The sequence below is a fragment of the Miniopterus natalensis genome, chromosome 8, assembly GCF_054644295.1.
Source record: "Miniopterus natalensis isolate mMinNat1 chromosome 8, mMinNat1.hap1, whole genome shotgun sequence".
Taxonomy (NCBI): Eukaryota; Metazoa; Chordata; class Mammalia; order Chiroptera; family Miniopteridae; genus Miniopterus; species Miniopterus natalensis.
The window spans coordinates 26,612,863-26,634,474 of record NC_142088.1 but is presented as its reverse complement, the minus strand read 5'-3'; the positions used below and the strand labels follow the sequence as shown (position 1 = coordinate 26,634,474).

At 36.8% G+C, this 21,612-nt stretch overlaps 1 protein-coding gene across 1 annotated transcript in view; it reads right to left on the bottom strand.

Annotated features, from left to right (window-relative positions):
* The window catches only part of DNAH7 (dynein axonemal heavy chain 7), a 184,497-nt gene that overhangs the window by 93,914 nt on the left and 68,971 nt on the right, over positions 1–21,612 (bottom strand). Inside the window, exons 26-35 of the mRNA XM_087819982.1 lie at positions 18,878–19,046; positions 16,608–16,710; positions 16,360–16,487; positions 14,610–14,822; positions 11,997–12,095; positions 7,856–8,104; positions 4,937–5,086; positions 2,349–2,531; positions 1,830–2,006; positions 27–158 (exon numbers count right to left, since the gene is read on the bottom strand). Coding sequence (XP_087676108.1) covers positions 27–158; positions 1,830–2,006; positions 2,349–2,531; positions 4,937–5,086; positions 7,856–8,104; positions 11,997–12,095; positions 14,610–14,822; positions 16,360–16,487; positions 16,608–16,710; positions 18,878–19,046 — 1,603 coding nt within the window. The remainder of the gene's footprint in view (positions 1–26; positions 159–1,829; positions 2,007–2,348; positions 2,532–4,936; positions 5,087–7,855; positions 8,105–11,996; positions 12,096–14,609; positions 14,823–16,359; positions 16,488–16,607; positions 16,711–18,877; positions 19,047–21,612) is intronic.

The following is a 21,612-nucleotide window of genomic DNA, read 5'->3' as shown; positions in this document are numbered from 1 at the left end:
ACAGATTCACAGGCAATGGACCTTACCTCAAGTAAAGAGTAAGTTTCTCGATCATTTCTCTCTTTTACTCTGGCTTCATCGGCAAAGTCATCCATAAAACAGTCTATTAGATTCATTAAGGATCGTACTAAATTTGCATCTGAAGTAGGAGATAATTCCTAAAAAAATCAGCAAAAAAGTCTATAAAGCAAATTAATTTAAACTAGGCACTAATTCAAATAGCATCAACTAATATTTATTGGACTCATTTAGTTCCAACAGCCATAGGATCTGTGAAAAGGCACTATCATGATGATTCTGGTTTTGTAGGCAGGAAGACTGAGGCACACGTTTATTCCCTAGTCTAGGGTGTGGCAGCTGTGGATGTCACAACCAGGCAACATTTGTTCTTTAACCATTCATACCGAATCTCAAATTTAAGAACTTACTATTACATGCTTAGTTAATTAATCAAAGACATAGATCCCAATTTTATACACAAAAACACTAAAAATTCTCTCAGAGAAGGCAATTAATTTGCTTATCTAAAATGCTTAATATATAAAGCCCATTTTAAAACATCTTTATAAGCTACAGCAATACTCATAGTAAACTCATCCTTATGAAATGTATTTTCGCATCTTGAAGAGCACAGAACATTGCTGGAGTGCTGTAAATGTCGCTCACTTTGCTTTTTGGGTTCTCGCCATGACAGCTTATAAACTAAATGAAATAATGTGTGTAGTTCTTAGCACCATGCAGCATACAGAAAGTTCTCAGTGAACATCTGTCTTCTTCCCTCCAAACTCTCCTCCAACCTTTAGAGTCGTATTGCTTCATGGTAAGAGGTAAACATTAACTCTGGAATGGACTCTCAGAAGGTGAGAAGCGGCTGACTTCATATTCAGCCCAGTCTCAGTAGAAGCAAGCAGAAATGACAACAGAGCTGCAGACTAAGGGCGGGACTACCTGTCGCTGACACAACACTGAAATGCAAATAAACGGGATGCAATACACAGACCGTGTATCATAGAAATGCACACTTGAAACCTTTATGATCCTATTAACCAATGTCACCTGAATAAATTTAATTAAATAATACAAATAGTTATTACTAAAACTAGGACAGATATTTATGACTCCACAGCAAATAACATTCATTCATAATTCTTTCGAGAGAGGGCATAAAGGCCAAGTAATTTTGGAAAGCTCGCATTAAAAGTGGGTCTTTTTCTGTTTTGCTATTGAAAGGATGACTTTCAGTTCATGGAAAATTAATTTACTTGGAAGATCTACATTCTCTGAGTGTGAGAAGAAGAAAAAAGTCACGTAGCTTATTTTGTTATGACTTCAGTCGATGCCTGTTTAATGTGTTTTGTGTGTGGTCCGTGTTTTTTCTTGGTTTGTTGTCGTCACCCTGGGATATTTTTTCCATTGGTTTTTAGAGACAGTGGAAGGGACTGGCGGGGGGGGGGGGGGGGGGAGACATCAGTGTGAGGGACACATTGACTGGCTGCCTCCTGCATGCATCCTGGCCGGGGCTGGGGATTGAGCCTGCAACTGAGGTATGTGCCCTTGACCGGAATCAAACCCGACACCCTTCAGTCTGAGGGACAAGGCCCTAACCACTGAGCCAAACAGACCAGGGACACTTACACTATTTTTGATGGAATAAGTATATGAATAAAAATCTCTTTACTTTAATTAGCAAAAAGCTTTTAGTCAAACCAATTAAGAAATTATTTTAGTATCTAGTAGCTGGCAATAAAAGCAGACGTTAAAATTGATACATTTGGCTAATTTGGATTTTCCATTTATTTTTTAAATCTTAAAATTCCCATCCCTCTTACCTTTGTGTGCTTTCTAATAAATTCGACAGAAACAGGGACCATTCTGTCAAATAAGCTCATTATAAATTCCTTCTGAGTAACACTGACCGTAGCAGGTAAGAGATTTAGCCAAGACATCATCAATGGTCTCCAGCCTAACATGTGAGGCTCCATGTAAATCATTCCACATCTGGAAACCTGCAAAGAAAAAACCGTTTACCATCTAGGCGATGCTTATAAAAGAAATATGACTTGGTACATCTGTTTCTTACAAACTTTTTTGGGGGGAAAAAAGCTTTATTTTATTTAATTTCATGATCTAAATTTTTATGTCTCACTTTACCAAATGGTCACAAAGGAAAAAAAAACCGACTCAAATTTGTCAAGGTACATCAACAGGTACATCTGCTCCTGGAAAATCCCAGGTTGCTGTCCAAGTGAATTCTACTAATACTTTTCATTTAAAGTCAAAGTTATTCAGTAATAGAAGCATTTAGCACATTCCAAATTTATAAGCAGATGTCAAAACTGAGAACTTACAGTGGCAGGAGAAGCGACTTCCAAATCCATTGGTTCAAAAATAAGATTCATTTGTGGTGACATCTGAATAATCTCGCCACTCATCAGACACAGCTTCTTGTTGTCGTCCAGCACGGTATTCATGTTCTCGATCCATACTGCATCGACTGGCCCATCAAAAATTAGCCATTTCCTGTCTGGTGTCTGGTTTATGCATATGGTGAACACAAGGCAAAAATGTGGTAATGGTAATATATGGAAGCGGCTCAATACTATCTCAAAACGTAAAATGCTAACTCTTTCAAAATTATTTCACCACAAAAATGAAAAGGTACCTTCTGAATAATGTATATATGTGAATGAAGTATATATATATAAAGAACATGTAGAATATATGTAGAATAAAGGATATATATAGAGAGAAAGAGAGACATTGTCACTGAAGAAGCCTATACAGGATGTGGCAAAAGTAGGTTTACAGTTGTTTATATGGAAAATAATACAATAACTAATAAATAATAATACAAGAATAAACTGTGTTTCATGTACTCACAACTGTAAACCTACTTTTGTCCCACACAGTATATTCCACGGACGAGACACAATATAGCATCTTTTCTTAAGATTCTTTTTCAATGTTTCTGAATTCATATGTAACACATTTTAGAAAGTATTATAAGTTAAAAACGTAATTGCCAGGGAAAACAGCATTTTCACTTGGATTATCTGACTATATATAGTATTGTGTTCATATATATTACTTACTCTTGCGTGCTAAGTCAGATTTTTTGTTCCCTCCACACACATACATATACATACACCTCTTGGGCTGAACTGCCTCATTGAGGTATAGGACATTAATAGCTATATAACATTCACAGTCCCACAATGATAAATATAAAAATATTTACACATTGTCCGGAATACAGTAAATGCTCAATAAACTTATTAAGGAGTGGCCAGGTATTTGCTGGGAAGGGCAAAAACAGGTTCTCCTTTCCAGATCCTTAAGAATCAGCCTCTTTACGTACAGAGACGATGCCTTGGTTCAAATTTGGCAAATGTGAATTTGAGTTGAACAATTTGAATCCATCTTCACACATTTTCAGTTCCTATGGCCGAATGCATTAATCTATGAGACAGTGGCCTGTCATGGGCTCGGGCCACCACACACTCACACTCAGAGGTCAGCTCTGGCCGAGTTCGGGAAGGGCCCATACTTCGGAGATTAACTTTCCCTCCTGTTGTTGGCTTCCCAGGCCTGTTAATATTCACTTTGGAAAACACTGTCTTGTCATGGCAACATGTTGGGCTTTGCAGTCTGAAGGACCTCACTATTAATTTGGCTCTACTACTTATCAGCTATGTAACTTTAGGTCATCTACTTAGCCTCCCTGAAACTCAATAGTTATGGAACACAGCTTCCTGGAAAATGTAAGCTGTGTAACTAAGTATAAAATGGAAGCGATCTCATGATTATTTCTGTATAAATAATGTAACTGCATACATTATTTAGATCCTTCATATGTTAATCTGGGCCAAAGTGCATCCAGTGTAGTAAGAGGACTTGAGAAGTTACATCAATAGCCCCAGATCTCTCCCTGCCTTACCTGTGCTTCAGGATTACTTTTACCCCTGAAATTACTAGTAAAGCTTGACACTGTGCAAGGTCTCTGCTCCAAGAGAGCCTATCCTTATGTTACTAATTGCCCAAGATCCTTCAGCCAATAGTAGTAGAGCTGAGACTTGATGTTATTACACTGACTCATGGGTCATTATCATCTGGGTTTTCAAGTGGAAAAAGAGCACCAGATTTAATATGTATGTGATCAAAGTAAAGGAAACATTCCATTTATTTATTAAATTTTTAAATAAATCTCTCTAGCCTAGGCCCTTTTTCTTTTAAGACTAGCCTTAGCGAGCTGTTTCCCATATGATCACACTCTATAGAGAGCCTGATAACATATGACAACCAAGAAACCATTTATTGGTCTGTGAACTTTATGTTAGGGTGGGCAACAGCCACTCAGCAGAATAAGCAGACTAAGCCAGGAGAGGTAAGTACCCGCTCCCATTCACAGCAGTCAGAGCTGGCATATCCCTTACGTCTTCTGCTTTCCACAGGAAGTGCACTGTCCTCTTAACGCACCAGAGGGACAGTGTTGGAACGTTGAAACATCATTCTGTAATGGTCTGCAATTTCTTCTCTAAACACCGGAGTATATCTAACCGCCAGTGGGTGTACCAGTGACAGGGGCTCTACAGCAGGGCAAAGGAAGGGCATCGCTGAGGGGGCAACAGGACCATGCTATTTTGACGCCTGCCTTCCTGGGTCATTTAGCCTGAGGGAAGATCACCAGAAACACCTCCTCCTGCCCTCTCTTCTGTGTGCACACCAGGGCAAAGGTGCCTGCCTGCAAGGTCTCTGGCACTTTCATGGATGTGCATGAGGTTCTTCACAGAAACACTGTAGACTATCCAGTAATGTGTTCTAAGTAAATCTCTTGAGCTATACATATGTTTGTCGGAAACAACTGAAAAAATCAGAAATTGGTGAGAAGGGAATATCATAGGTTTCTAAACGTGCGTGCAAGAGCGTTAGCACTTACCACAGAAGAAGCAAATGCTCTAAAACTGACAGCGAGGATCCCGTCAGACCACTCGTGTGACACCAAATCAAACTGTCCATACAGCTGGCCCATCGTGATAGACTTCGGGTTTAAAACAGTAATTTGAACCTTGTTTTCTTCCATTAAACCCTTAATGGGAAAAAAAAAATCAATCAATCAACTTATTTATTTATATTTTGAAGAGTAGTGTCTTTATTTATAGAAAACATAATTGTGTATATAAAAAATCCTAAAGACTCTACAAGGAAACTACCAGAAGTAAGGAGTACCTTTAACAAGGCTCCAATACACAAGGTCAACATGTAAAAATAGACTATATTTTCTATGCCAATAAAAAATTGAAAAATAAATTTTTTTAAAATACCATTTACGATAGTATTTAAAAACTCACAAAGTTAGCAAATGTTGTACAAGATCTATAAATCTAAAACTACAAAACAGGAGTTGGCATTTTTTTGGGGAAAGGGTCAGATAGATAATTATAGGCTTTGCAGGTTACATATGATCTGTGACATATTCTGCTTTTCTTTCTTTCCTTCTTTTTAAAAACCTTAAAGAATGTTAACACCATTACAAAATCTGACTTTGGGCTGAAAGAAAATTGAAAGATCTAAATAGAGAGAAATATGTACCATTCTCATGGAAAAGTTAATACTGGTAAGTTGTCAATTTCAACCAGAACACTGAAAACTGGTTGTGGAATTATTATAAGAGATGTTAATACCATTGGGGCATAGGCTTCTTTGGTTTTTAATTAATAGATTTCATTTTTTAATAGTAGTTTTCCGTTTACAGAAAATTGAGCAGAAAGTACAGAGATTCTCACATATTCCTTTCCTCCTCTCCCCTTCATCCTGGATCTCCTGCAATATATTAAGTCCTTGCATTGGTGTGGTACATTCTTATGATTGATGAACTGATATTGAGACATTGTTATCAAGTAAAGCCCATGGTTTACATTAGGGTTCATTCTTTTTTTAAAAAATATATTTTTACTGATTTCAGAGAGAGGAAGGGAGAGGGAGAGAGAGAGGAAGAAACATCAATGATGAGAGTCATTGATCGGCTGCCTCTTGCACACACCCTGCTGGGGATCAAGCCTGCAACCCCGGCATGTGCCCTGACCAGGAATCGAACCTCCGTCTCCTGGATCCTAGGTTGACGCTCAACCGCTGAGCCACGCCCAGCTGAGCAGGGTTCATTCTTTGTATTGTACAGTTCTATGGGTTCTGTCAAATACATAATGTCATCTATCCACCATTTCAATACCACAGAATAGTTCCACTGCCCTAAAAATCCTGTGCTCTACCTATTCATAATCATTTCGTGTTTATATATAACAACATAACAAGTTCAATTCTTCCCAATATTATCTTCCCCCCACCACCCCAGAGCTTGGGATGTAAACTACCAAACAGAAGAAAAGATGTGGGAATGACAATATTAAGGAGTAAAACAGGCTCAAGGTCTTTGCTTTCTTGTCTCGGGCCAGGAAGTGGAAAACAAAGTGCCTTCCTAAATTCAAAGTATGGGAAAGCTCTGTCAGTCTTCTTAGAAGGAAGTTGCTACCACCAAACAGAGGTTTCTGTCCCAGATGCAGCAAGGCTAGTGTGAAGCTGTAGCTTGCATGCAGTGGCTATGAAGGCCTGTCCCTTAGGTTACCACAATGCCACTCTTAGGATTTCTAGGTAGTGAACCTTTGAGGCTTTACAGTTAGACCAGAATACATGTTCATACCTTCACCTTCTTTAATCTTTGAGTGGCACCACATTTAGCTCTTTTAGTGACTTTTTTTTAATAGCAAAAAAATCAGTCCAGTGTAATAATAAAAAAAAAAAAAACAAAACAGAAAAAATGCAAACAAACCAAAACCAAGAAAACAAAGGCAGGGCGGTAGAGGGGAGGGAAGGGAAGAGAAGGGAGGAGAGAAAAGGAAATAGCATGAAAGTATAAAGCAGAAGAAACAGATGACAGAAATAATTAGCTTATCAGTTTGTATAATAAATATAAATGAATTTAAACACCCCCCCCCCCCCCGCCATGTAAAGATAAAGACCATCAACTTGGAGAAAATAAAAACCAAACTATTTACTCTCTATAAAAAATAAATCACAGTGACACCCAGAGTTACAATTAAAGACATGGGCAAATATATATGCAAGGAGAACACATGGGTTGCTATATTGAAATTAGATGCAGGGGATACAAGGCAAATAACAGGACAAGTACATAATTTTATATTGGTTGAAGGGGAGACTGCACAGTGAACATATAATGATCACAAATCCCATCTAGTCTATGAACACTGAAATATGTGAAGCAAAAACTATTTAAAACACAAGTAGACAGAAATGCAATATTAGTTGGAGAATTTTAAAAAGCCTCATTCCTTTAGCATATCAAAGTGCACCCAACTGTAATGTGTAGGACAGAAATTTTGAATAATAGAATACTTATTTTTATTATATATATGCATACACATATATAATATACACACAAAAATGCACACATTTCAATTCTGTACCACAAGCAGCCAGTAATAGAAGTTGGCATTATAGTTATAATTACCCAGAAAATAAATACTCTCCTAAAAGTATGAAAACAAAACCATCAGATTTTTTCATGTTTCCAGACTTTTTACTACAATGACCATGTGTTACCTTTATAATTAAACTTTTTAAAAACAGAAATAAAAGGTTGAGAGAAAAACACGTGGCATACCCTTTATAGGCTGAACTTCCTACTTGCTTCATATAACTTCTCTACTTTCATTTTCTCTTTGACTCACTTTTTTCATGATTTTAAGTTGCTGCATTAAACTATCTTTTAAAATGACCATAGATTGTATCTTGCATAAACCTGATTATAAATAAATCAATGTATTTATAACACACTTACTTTTTCACAAATATCATGTAGTGCTCCAGCTAAGACGCGATATGCACTGGTTTTTCCTCCAAATGGTTCTCCAACAATCATAAAACCATGGCGCACAATCATCATTTCATATATCTGGAGAATCTTCTCAGAAAAGAAAGTGGTCATTTGCAAATTCATGGCATCACAGTTGTCTTTGATAGCGGTCAGCAAATCATTGTAATCTGGTTTTGGCAATTTCACTCCAGGAAACAAATCTGAAGTAATTCCCTGATGATAGAAGATTCGAGGATTTATATTATATATTTATGCACTTACTATCTATTCATATATACATATGCATACATATGTATACACATATATATACACATACACACATATACATATATACAAATATATATACACATAAACATGATATAATTTCTCTCATCCTCATACTTAATATTCATGGAAATTGAGCAGTTAAATAATAGTTCAACAGTATTTTAACAGCTTTATAGAGGTATGATTGACATAAGTTCTATATATTTAAAGTGTACAATTTGATAAGCGAAACAATCAAGTCAAGCAAGATGATCACGTATCTATCACTCCCAAAAGTTTCCTTGTGACCTTTTGTAACCCTCCTTCCCTCCTCTCCTTACTGCCTCCTACCTCCACCCCTGGGTGACCACTGATTTGCTTTCTGTTACTATTTTTATTTGCATTATTTAGAATTTAATATAAATTATATATTACTACTTTTTCTTGTCTGGCTTCTTTCACTTGGCATAAAGATTTGGAAATTCACTCGTCTTGGCATGTGTCAACAGTTCATTGTACTGAAGTATTCCCTTGCATTGAAGTGGCCCAGTTTTTAAATCCATTCCCCTATTGACTGACATTTCAATTGTTTCCAGTTTGGGGTTATTACAAATAAAGCTGCTATGAACATTTGTGTAGAAGTCCTTTTTATGCACAAAGGATCTCATTTCTCTTGGGTGAGCACTGAGTAGAATACCTGGACAATACAGTGGGTGTTTAACATTTTAGGAAATTGCCTGCTTTCCAAAGTAGTAGTATTATTTTACACTCCCCGCCCGGAGTGTATGAGAGTTCCAGTATTTGGTATGAGCAGGCTTTAATCTGAACCATACAAATCGTGTGCAATGGCACTTTATTTGGCTTCAATTTGCATTTCCCAATGATTGACATTTTTGCATGTGCTTATTTGCCATACATATATCGTTTTCAGTAAAAGTGCCTGCTCAAATCTTTTGCCGATTTTTAATGTTTGTTTTTTCTCAATGGTAACTTTTGAGCATTTAAAAAATATTATGCATGCAAGTCCTCCGTCATATATCTTATTTGTGAATATTTTTCCTAGTGTGTAAATTGTCTTTCATTCTTTTACCAGTATCTTTCAAAGAACAAACTTTTTAATTTTTATGTCTATTTTATCAATTTATTGTTATATGCCTTGTGCTTTTGATGTTGTATTTAAGAAATTTTTGCCTAACCCAATGTCACAAGGTATTTCTTCTGTTTTCTTCTAGAAATGTTATAGCTTTACAGTCTGTTTAAGTTAAAAAGTTAGACAATGAGAGCAATCGGATTTTAAAGTTAACTCTAAAGACTGTCATATTGGTATAAAGATGGACAAATATATCAATGGAACAGAATAGGGAGTCCAGAAATAACCCACAACTCATTCTCAACAATGGCACAGAGGCAATTCCTCAGATAAAAGATAAGAGAGTCTTCAACAAGTGAAGCTAGAATACCTGGATTTGCCAAAACAAACTTGAACTTCAGTCCATATCTCTTACCATATAGAAAAATGAGTTCAGAAGCATGTTAATCATTGAAGTAGGTAGTATTTTAATCAGCTGGCATCCCTTAAAAACTCATGGAGCCTCAGAGTGTGACCTTATTTGGAAAGAGGGTCTTTGCAGATGTAAGTTAAGTTTGACGAAGTGATACTGGGCCCTAAATCCCATGATTGTTGTCTTTAGAATAGAAAGGAAAAAATGATTCAGACAGAAAGACACCTAGGGAAGAAGGCCCTGCAGTGATGAAGGCTGAGCTTGGAGTGATGCCACGCCAAGCCACGCCAAGTCAATGATTATAAATCTGGTGCCAGTAGCCACCAGAAACTAAGAGGCAAGTAAGGATTCTTTCCCACAGCCTTCAAAGGTAGCCAGCACCTCGATTTCAGACTGTGAGAGAATAAACTTATGTTGTCTTAAGCTACCAAGTTTGTGGTACTTTGTTATGGTAGCTTTAGGAAGCGAATACAATCATATATGATTGGAAAGAACTGTAATTCCGCAATTAGTGTTCATGAACATATAAAGTGAACTGCAAGCTCTCAGAAACCTTCCTTTATAAACTGCTAAGGCTATTTTATAAGTACTATAAGATCCTATGTGAGAAATAGGACTATTTTTTTTACTCTGAAGGTAAAAGTAAAAATTCAGAAGAGCTTTATATGCAAGCATACAGTTGAGTTATACTTTAGAATTTGCAAATTTCAAGTTTAATTACTCCTAAATTTAATTCTTTAAATGCTGTTATGTTGAAACATAATCCTACTTCATCAAAGTACTAAGTTTCCTTGGGACAAAGAAGAGAAAAGGCAATGCAGTAGAGTGGTTAAGAGCACTCTGCCGCCTGACTGTGTGTTTGGAACCCCCACTCCCTCACGTACTGGCCACAAATACAGGATGCTTATCATCTCTGTGCTTCAGTTTCACCAGCTGTAAATCAGGGATAGGGACAGCACCTGCCCCACTGGATCATTATCAGTATTTAATAAATTACTATTAGCAAAGCTCTTAAAATAGCATCTGGTCCATAGTAAGTGCATACTGCTTTCTAAATTAAAAAAAAAATCTCAAATTGTTCAAATTCTTTATGGTTAACCTGGAAAGGAGCAGGTATCTCCAGCACATGTTTGGTACTGAGTAGCTCTCAACAAAAGCCCCACCAGGTAGAGCTGGAAGCGCGTGGCGCTGTTCTTCTGATTGTCACAGTGGGAGAGGTCTATAGACACTGGGGGGAGGGGGCAGGGAAAGAAACTTTCTGAGTGTGAGGGACAGACTCTCACAACAAGGAGCTGTCCTAACTGGAAACGCCGATCATGCTGCTCGTGAAACACTGCTCAGGAAACATTCACCGGGTGAACACGAAGCTGCAAGGGAATAGGCTAGCGAGTTATGCCTCCACCTCGGCAGGCAAGCGTGCTCGCTCCTGGGAGGTCTGCGCGGGGCTCTAGCCCCAAAGGCTGAAGGAAACTTTAGCAAGCACATGGTGCCTACTCCTTGCGGCTTTGTTCTATAAATGCTCGCACGGCCAGCTCTAAACCCTAAGGGAAGCTGCTTTCTGAAGGACGCCACAGGGCTGCTACGGATGACTAAGGGCACTGGCCCTCGAGGCGGGGCAGTGCCGCTTCTCCACCTGTGACAGTCACAACAACTTCGGTTTTTACACCCTGGAAGCTAACTGCCTGCACTTCCAGGCAGCACAAGTTCATGCAACATCTAATATTTCTCGGGGGCCCACGCCCTGCCTCACTGATTTCTTCTACCTGAGACGGGAAGAAGAAAAAAACGAAATCAAATTATAGGATGGAAGCTTCTACCATCACTCTAATACTCTTATCAGTCATTTTTAATCCAATCTTAAAATATAACAGGATTAATATGCTTAGTTCTTACCTTAAATCATCCTGAAAATCCAATTTCATAAAAGCTGTTGCACTCTTTTCAAAGAATTAAGCTTTTTTAAATTTTTTATTACTTCAATCACTAATTTAACAAACAATTACCAAGTACTTATTCTGTGCAAGGGAGCCGATGCTGTGCTAGACGGATTACTTCCCTTCACGGACCCTACATTCTATTGTATCTTATAAGCAAACATATTTTGTAACTTTTGTGTGCTCATTATATTCTGAAGTTAAAAAAAAGTACTATTTTAAAATCCCAAGTTGTTAAGAGTCATCTGAAGCAACAAAGTTAGCTAAACACACGTCACATAAAATGTGGAATGATCTATGTTTCTCTGCGCCATATCACTGCTTTCTATAATGGAAGTTTCTCCTAGGGAGTTGCAAACTTAGACATTTGATAAGTACATTATTATAAGAGGTTTGCTACATTGAAATAATAAATGTTCTTACCTCAAAGAGTGGTAAATCATGAGCCAAAAATTTTGGCAGATTTACATCAATAATAGATCTAAGCAGCAAAATTTCTTCATTTTCATTTGGATATTTCAGCTAAAAGAAAATATACTCATGATGATATCAGCATCTCTTAACTGCAACCCTGAATTCTCTCTCTCTCTCTCTCTCTCTCTCTCTCTCTCACACACACACACACACACACACATACAGGCCCAAGAGGCAATTTAAACCTATGCCAAATTATTAATTATTTTCATTTAGTTGGATTGTTATTAATTTTAGAAACTAACCTTTATTCTTGTTGAATTCTCCACTAATTAATCATGAAAACCTAGGCTGAACTAACTATCTCTTCACAGATGCTCTGAGTAAAAAGCTATTGGCATGAATTCAATATAATGTAGGAGCAGCCACTGGCTCCATATTGAGTAAGAGCTTGCTTGTCCTATGCATTCAAGACAAGTAGTGAGTGGGCTGGTTAAGTGGAAATAATCATTAAAAGTGCGCAATCATTTTTCAGAGATGCATTTAAATTTGAAACATATTAACATTCACATATATGCCCATATTTTTATGCCAAGGCCTTTTTCTCTGAGTGTAGAGTTTGGCATTAATTTTCTTGCAAAAAAACACCTCGATGCATCATCTGCTCCATCTAGAGTTTTTAGTGTTCTGGTTTTGTTTTTTAAAGGAGATCAAGCTCTTCACATATTTGTGAGACAATCTAAGTGTAGCACCCTTATCAATTTTTAAGTATTTTTCCGTCTTAAACACTGTTCTTATCCACACCTAATTCAAATGCATTTTTTAGCCTTTCATCTTACTGAATCTTTCTTAAACAATGAACTCAGTTTTCATAAAAACAAAACTCTTTTCATGTTTGTATATCATCTGTTTCCTTGACATTTAATTAAATGACATAATAACAGTAACATTCTAACTGGCTTCAGACAGTTTCGGGACACAAGCAAACTTTCTCTGGGTAAGGAGCACAGCTCATCTGACAGAAAGTGGAGGGGGAGCAGTGTGCTGGCTGAGAGCACAGCACAGGGTGTGCTGGTGTGTTGCAGACAGAGTGGCGACGGTGGTTAATGTGCTAAGTCACTTAAATAGAGGGTGTTTTAGAAAACGTGTATTAAATTTTAAAACACCTGTGGTAAATCCAAAGTTTACTGGTTGAACTCTGAACTTGTTGCTCATGCCCATAATAAGGTTCACATACTTCACAGAAATCTGAACTCAGAATTATTTCTCCCTACTTCAATACTTCACTCAACATCTCCAAAGTTTCGCCTATCATCTTACAGTTAATTTTCCAGAACCCTCTTCCCCTTCTCTAGAATCTTTCTGCCTAATAAATTCTTTGTTCCTACCTAACCAACTTGAGCCTTACAAAGTCAGTGATGCCTGGCAGTCAAGTTCAGCTGCCTCTGAATCTCCAGAGCTCCCAATATCAAAGCTAGTCCTGCTCATGTAAACTTTGTCTTTGGATCAATTTAACCACACACAAATTAGAAAGTGTCAAAAGTTTGTTATTTGAGAGGCTATTATTTTAAAGCAAATGTTTAAATTGCTTCTTGATATAATAGAAACAAACTTCAAAATATTCAAGGCAACACATTCCACAATTCTAAATTAGCTTTGGACAGAGAATGACAGGATTCATTTGCTGTGTAACTTTAATAGCTCAATTCCATAGCCAAGATGTCAGTGATGACATACACCAGGACATGCATTATCTTTCCCATTATCTGACCGTAATGTAATCATGGCATGCCAGGTTAATACAAACTGTTGCTTCTAGGTGCATTTGTTTATTGCAAAAAATGCAATGACATGTTAGGCTAATGTGAAATAGAATATTACCACTATATATCAGAATTCTTGGTAACATTATTATGGAAGATAAAAATGCATACCATTGCTTTTAATCAGGTAGGATGTATTTTAAAATCTTTATCTTCTACAAATCATGAATATGAAAATTTTATAAACTCCAAGGTCACATTTTGTATTTTGCTGTTAGCTATAGCCTAGCATGCTTGCTTTCATAAAGAACTAATGCACAGTTACATTTCATGGTTCCACAAAATACTACCAAGGAGAAGTTACCCACACCCTAGAATATTTGGGTTTTTCATCTATACTTGTGATTTATATCATTTTAAAATGCAAACATTATATTGCAAATCTATTACTGCTAGACTACAGTTAGCTGCAATTGTATAATTATATTAAATGACAGTGTTTAGGGACTTTTGTATGTATTTATTAATTATAGATTATTTCCTTTAAAGCTATGCATGTTCATGTAGAATGAAAGCCTTCAAAATATTTCTCAGCAACAAAGAATTTGATTCCTTGGTAGGACCTAATTTCTATATTTAAAACGATGGGACAGAACTCAAATAACTAAGAATTAAGACTCAGGTTTTACAAATCATAAAATTTCCTTTTTCACATGTGCAAATAATCAGTTTTTTAGAACAATAAGGGAATGTTTTTCAGTTGATGAAACCAACTAGTTACTTAAACTCTGTGAAGACACATGGTCCTGAAATTTACAAATAGGAAATGCCTGAGTGAAAAACAGCTTTGCTTTGCTACCTTTAGATTCCCTGCAGCAGTGAGCACTGACTTCACAGCTCTCATTCCATAGTCATAGTGATGTTGCGATGACAGTTGTTCTGAACACAGGCGATAAGTAGCCACAATTTTTACCGACAGTGGCCGAGCTGTGACAAACCCACAGGAGTACAGGACTATTTCGGCAATCATAGCATAGTCAGGCACCATCATTGCTACCGTCCGAAAGAGAGCCTACGGGAGTGGAAAAAAGATGTGCTTTTAAAAACACCATCATAAAGATAACCCTACTCCTTATTTCATAATGTGTTAATTTTATAGCTTTTCAGCAATATGAGTAAATTACAATGTCCAATTCTTATAGGAAAAAAACACTTTATTTAAAAAATTGGCTTCTCAAAGAATTTATATGCATATATGCACAGCCCAAGGACACGGACAATGGTGGGGAGAGGGACTGGGGAGGGGGATGGGACGGGTCATTGGGGAGAAAAAGGGACATCTGTAGTATTTTAAACAAAAATAAAAAAAATTGGCCTCTCAATATTGTTATATAATAAATGTATTATTAACTTTTTATATAAATATTTTTCCTTAAATTATGTTTTAAGAACTTTCAGATTTCTATCTTACTTAAATATTTGGTGAATTATTAATTCACGCAAGTGTCAAAGTATCAATTATGTTTTGTTCTTCTGAGGAAATGACATGTTATAGGGAAAGAGCACTGGACCCTGCAGGACTCTGCAGGGCTTCTCATCTGGACTGGTGAGAAAGTGCCTGGTGTTGGGAGGCTGGGCTTCAGGTGAGGCTTTCTAGTGGAAGGAATGCAGGCTTGAGAGTCAGAAGACGGGTTTGGAGCTGCAATCACAGCCCAATATTCTTCAGTATTGTTCACTACCCACTGGCCATAAACATGCAACCCACCAGAAAAGTGAAGATTCTAGTCTGTTCCATTGGAAAAGTGTTTTTGTTATTTTTACCAAAAATAAAAATAAAATGGTGCTGGGTATTAATGAGAATTGAGAATTGCTGTAGGGTGTAAATAGTTTCAACCTTTGTTAGAAGACAGCTTAGCAACATTGTTAGCTCTTTGTCCTATGACTCAACCTAAGGAAATATTTTTATTTTATTTTTTTTTGGTCTTTTTTAAATTATTGTTCAAACTATTACAGATGTGCCCTTTTTTCCCCACTGATCCCTTGCACCCTGCACCCACACTCCCCTCCCCAGGCTAAGGAAATATTTTTAAATAGAGAAAAGACTTAAGTAGAAACTGCCCATTGCAATATTATTTACAATGCAGGAAAATGAAAAGCAAACTAAATGTCCAACAGTAAGCTATAATTCACTAAACTTATAGAATTATGTTTAAAAAGATAGGACAATGCTCGTGTTACACTCTTGAAAAACACACACAGTATACACAGTTGTCTGATTTCAGCATTTAAAACTGGACATTTTAAAAGGCATTTAAAGTTGGAGGATACAATATAGTAAGCAGCAGAATGGATGGATACATTTTCACAATTTCCTGTATTTTCTAATTTTCTATAATTACCACAAATTTTAAATATAAGTTTTGGAAATTGTATATGGCTTGAATATTTTCTAAAGGTACTCACAGCTTTAAAAATTATTTTATAAAAGTTAAAATATAGCACCTAAAAGCAAAATTTTGCATATTCAAGGATAGCATGTTCTTTCTTTTTATATATTGACTTTGTAAATTACAGGAAGGAAATGGATGACATAATTGCCCTTTCCATACCTTCAGATTATCTGGCAGTTCCGATCGCCCAGCATACCCAGGATTCATTGTTATAAAGACAGCACATGTGGGGTCAAGTTTTAGTTCAGTTCCTTCAAATACTAGTATATCGGCACCTGCGTTAATACCTGTGGGTAATCAAGAATGAAATGACTTAGCAATTCCATATATAAGTGTGACTTGTGCCATTCATCACCTCTCATATTTCTACTTTTTTCATATAATACAAAGACAAACTAGTTCGTTACCTCTTTGGATGGTAAGAATTTGTTGAGCAACCACAGAAAGTACTTCCAAATCAATTCTGTTAAACTCATCAAAGCAAGCCCAGGCTCCACAAGATAACAATCCCTGGGAAAAAACAGTAATGAAATTTTTCAATTGTGTCTGATTGAATATTTCATTGAAATGTTGCATTTTCACCTGATCTTGTCAAGGATTTAATATCGATCAAGGAAATTGCTCTTCACCTTTATCTCTCAAGATGGCTTTTCTTATTACCAATTCATTATGATGCATGAATAAAGGGTTTGATCTATTGGAAAAATTTTTCAATTGATTTTTTAACTTTTTGTATATTTTTAGCATTTAGATGTACACCTGTAATTTCAAAGCCTTTCTTATTTTTTATTTACAAGCATATTTTATTTGTTTTTTCCATATGGACTCCATAGAATGGGTTGTAATAATCCTCTAAATAAGATGACTTCTGTTGCCGATGAAACTTCTTTGTGGTCTGAGGTCCTCAACTAACATAGTTTGAGGCCCTCGTTAGCAATCCTAACTCACAGCTACCTCACAAATATGTGCCGTTTGGTCATGAGGAAAAACTGGAAAATCAAGCCTGAGTCATTCAGTCCAGATTCAGATACACTTAAAACTTTTTATTTAACATATACTTATTGAATGTACATTCTGTATAGGTTGTATGTATGTGTGTTTTGTTACGTACCTGCTAGGTGCATGGCACTTTGTATCTATCGTTTATGTAAGGAAACTAAGACTGTATCACATAAGATGTTAAGTAATTAGCACAGGTCCACACAACTAATACTGGCTGAGCTTGGATCTATACACACAGTTCAATCTACTGAACCACACTGGATTAAACATGAACTCTTTGCATGTCAAAGAATGTTCATTTTCATTACTTAGACAAGATTCTATCTGTGACTTTGGTCTCTTAATACATGCTATAATAAAAGGCTTAGAAATCACAAGGAACAGAATGCTTATGAAGTCACACATTCAAACAGTTAGACAGCCTGTGAGGTTCTTAATAGCAATTCTCATGTCTTTTATATTTCGTGCCCCCATTATTCAGCATAATCTGATCCTAACACAAAGTGCCCAGATAATCAATGAATTACTTATTAGTAAGCAAATTTAATGCCATTCAGTGTACAAATCTAAATTAAAGAATTAAGAATATTATTATATAGATTTAAAAATTGAGCAACACCAGATATTTCTTTAAACATTTAGGAATATGCAAACATCTGGTATGCAAATCTAACAAACAGATTTGCCATTCTTTCTTAAATAATCATTACAACAAGGTTGTATATCTTCACAGATGATGACTGCAGTGGTAGTCAGTCATATAAGTGTTTTCTTGAGATTTTAGTCATTACAATATTGACTTTTTAATAACTCTTATTCTAATTGTTTCAAAATTACAAAGATAGAAACTTTTTAATATTCCAAGTTTGTTATAAAATGATCAGGCCATATTTCAGCCAGGAACAGTTTACTGTATGAGGTAGGATTGGTATATTCTTTTGTGTTAGTTTTGTTATATACTTTTTAATGTTAACTTCTGGAGAAATTTGGAAAAGTAAGGATTATGGAATTTTAAAAATGTACTTTGAAAATTAGAGAAGAATAGAAATAAAACAAACAAACAAATAGAGCCCATAATCCCAAATGGAGATTTTTTTTTTGTTCAATTGTACCACCTAACATTGTAAGGAAAATAGGCAGCAGCAACAAAGTGCTAAACAGACAAGCTGTTCATAGTTTAGAGACTTTACATCTTAATCCCCCTTTTGCAATCTTACAAAATCATAAGAGTGGAATTCCGACTCAGAATCAGAGAAAAACACAACATGGATTTTTAAGTTCAATAAAACAGATGAACTAGAATGAGCCTCTAAAAGTATATTACTGAATCATAACTTGTTAATTACAAGGTCTGCAGTTAAAGAAGTCTTCAGATTCCCACTCCCTTCAACTGATGTAGTAGTTCTCAAACTTTTTATCTGCCCCAATATCTTGAAGGGACACCACTCATTCCTATCCGTAATACTGACCCATTATAGCAGGACTGGAGAGGGAGATAAGATTTTGTATAAACCCACCTCTCTTGAGAATTATTAAGATGGTACTTTAATTTTATCTTTACTTAAACTACAATGTCTTTTACTTGCATTAAATCATATTTCATTATAAACAACCTTCCTCTCTAAGCAGTTATCATATTGTAAAAAGAAAGAAAAAAAAGGGTATCAATTCAGACCTTAAAGAATTTTCCTAAAGCCAGATAATCCAGCCCATCAGAGCAGTTGAACACAACACATTGTTTGGCTACAGCTTTTGCCAAGTCTTTGGTTGTTTCAGTCTTTCCAGTGCCAGCTGGGCCTTCAGGTGCCCCCCCAAGGTGTAGGTGAAGGGCTCCAAATAAGGTTCTGAAGTGTAAGAAAGAAACAATCTTTGTAGAATAATGTGATATTTTCATATACATTCTGAAGAAAGAAAAGTTAAAACTGAGAGCCATATTTCCCACTTCCTCTTCAATAATTTCCTCCTTCCCACTAACCTTTGAAATTCTTTGTGCATTACTTTGTCTGTTACTATATTTTACTTCTGAATAGTTGTATATATGACAAAATCTAAACTAATTCATTTTTGAAATTCAATGCTGACTTCTGGTCAATATGGAGAATTCAGTTCACTTTGAACCACCCAATCCCCCTACTGCAAGTATAGGGAAATGCTACATAAAAAACAATACACAGGCATTTTTGAAACAATGAAAAGAAAATCATCTGTGAAAAGGGAATTAAAGCTGGAAAAGCAATTAGATGCTCAAGCTATAGAGGTACATTTTGCTTTGGTGTCTGCATATGACAAGTGTATATATATCCACACAGAAACAGAAAAAAGAAACCCTCAGAAGTGAGCAAGGTGAGGAGCTGAAATGATCTACCTATATCAGTGTGGAAGGCTGTGTTGCCTATAAATGGGAACTAAAATTACTCCAGCATCCTACTGAGGGGAGACAAAAAAAGAGTCAACTACAGAAGAGATGGGCGCTTACACTTCACACGGGGCCTGATGAAAAGCCTACACTATTCATGAAGATGGAATCCAAATTTCTATTACTCTTGGGCACATGCACCCAAATTGAAAAATTAACATTAAAAAGTTATCCTGGACCAGAGAAAACCCTAGAGCCTTCCTCAGACAGAAATGTGAACTGCTCCCTATGGACACCTCCACAGCTGAGAACATGCAAGAATGAATGGGGATACAACCCTGCTGAAATGAGCTCACAATTAAAATTGGAGAGAGAGAGATCAGAGCGAAGAGTCAGACTTGCAGCAGTGAAGGCACGTGAACAAAGCCTGGGAGAGTTACCACATCCATGGCACTCTGCCCTCTTCAGTACCCTGGTGGTTCGTTCAATAAGATTTTATATAAAAAGCAATAGACATCAGAAAATGATAAGAATGAAAAAAGCCAATTTCCTAAAAGAGATGACTTGAAATATGTGCAGTAAAAATCTAATTGAACTTTCAAAAAGTTCAATTAGATTAACTGGTGGGATAATCATAAAAAAACAGAAAATTATGCACTAGAAAGTAAATATGAGAAAATCACATGGGAAGACACAGAGATCCAATATAAGAAAAGTTCAGAGACATGGAAGAGAGGAGAAAGAGAATGGAGAAGAGGCAAAATTTAAAAAGCCAATGGCTGACACTGAGGAAAACAGCATGGAGTTTCTTCAAAAAATTAAAAATGAAGCTGCCTTCTGACCCAGTGACCCCACTTTCGGGAATATATCTGAAGAACCCCAAAATACTACTTTGGAAGAGTGTATGACCAGAAGGAAAGGGCAGAGGGAAGGTAGAGGAGGGTACAGGGGGGATAAATGGAGATGGAAGGAGACTTGGCTTGGGGTGGTGAGCAGACAATACAATACACAGATAATGTGTTGTAGAATTATACACCTGAAACCTATAACATTTTATTAACCAGTGTCACCCAATAAATTCCATAAAAAAGAAAAAAGAAACTGAAGAGAGTGCCTGGAGCAATCCTCTCGGCAGAGTCGGGGGGAAACAGGGAGAGTGGGAGGTGTCCTCCGACTGCTGGCAAGACAGATGTGTTTGCACCCTCTGACCAGATCCAGGCCGCCCTGGAGAAACGCCAGAGCTGGGTCACGCTCAGTGGGCACCTGTGCAGGCAGCCCACCTAGAAGCAGAGAAGACCCCAACGAAAGGGTTTGTGGGTGGCGGGACTCAGATTAAGGCTGAAGTCAAAGTCACCAGTAGCCTGCCAGAGAAGGCATTTCCCACTGAAAGGAGAATCCAGTGACTGGGGGGCTCCAGAGCACCCACATAAAGATCCCCTGAGAGATCTGGCATATCTGGGCTTGTGCTATCACCAAGGGCACTAAACAGTCAGGAGGTAGTTGTCATACAAGACACAGCACGTGTAAACCTTCCTCTCCCTTTCATTCTCCACTCTGCCATCAACCCCCAACGCCAGTGGAGCCAAAGGTGAGCTATTAAGGGATGGATGCCCAGGACAGGGATAAGAGTGACAAAAGATTGACGACGTTGACCTTCCCAAATGCAAGCCCTGAGCTTAAGCAAGCCTCCAGCTGGCGGAGAAGGGAAGTTTAAAATTAGATGAAAGATATTAACTTTGATATTAGACCTAAGTGGACTTTAATATCTGAAAAAAAGAAAACTATTACTCATTAATATCTTTGAGTAACCAGAAAAATTAGGGAATCTACCCCAGCTTCCATCCAGGAAAAATGGGGGGAAATATTTGATAGAGCAAGTTTAAAAGAACAGTTATAATAAGAAAGATAAAATGGCTTTCTGCTTGCATCCTGAGACTGGTTTAGTCAATAAACCAGTTAATTTTTTTGAAAGAAAAAGAGCAAAGTTTAATTTAGTATTTAACAATAATTTGGAATATGGGAGATGGAAACTTGGGGTTAAAGTAGTTAAAGAC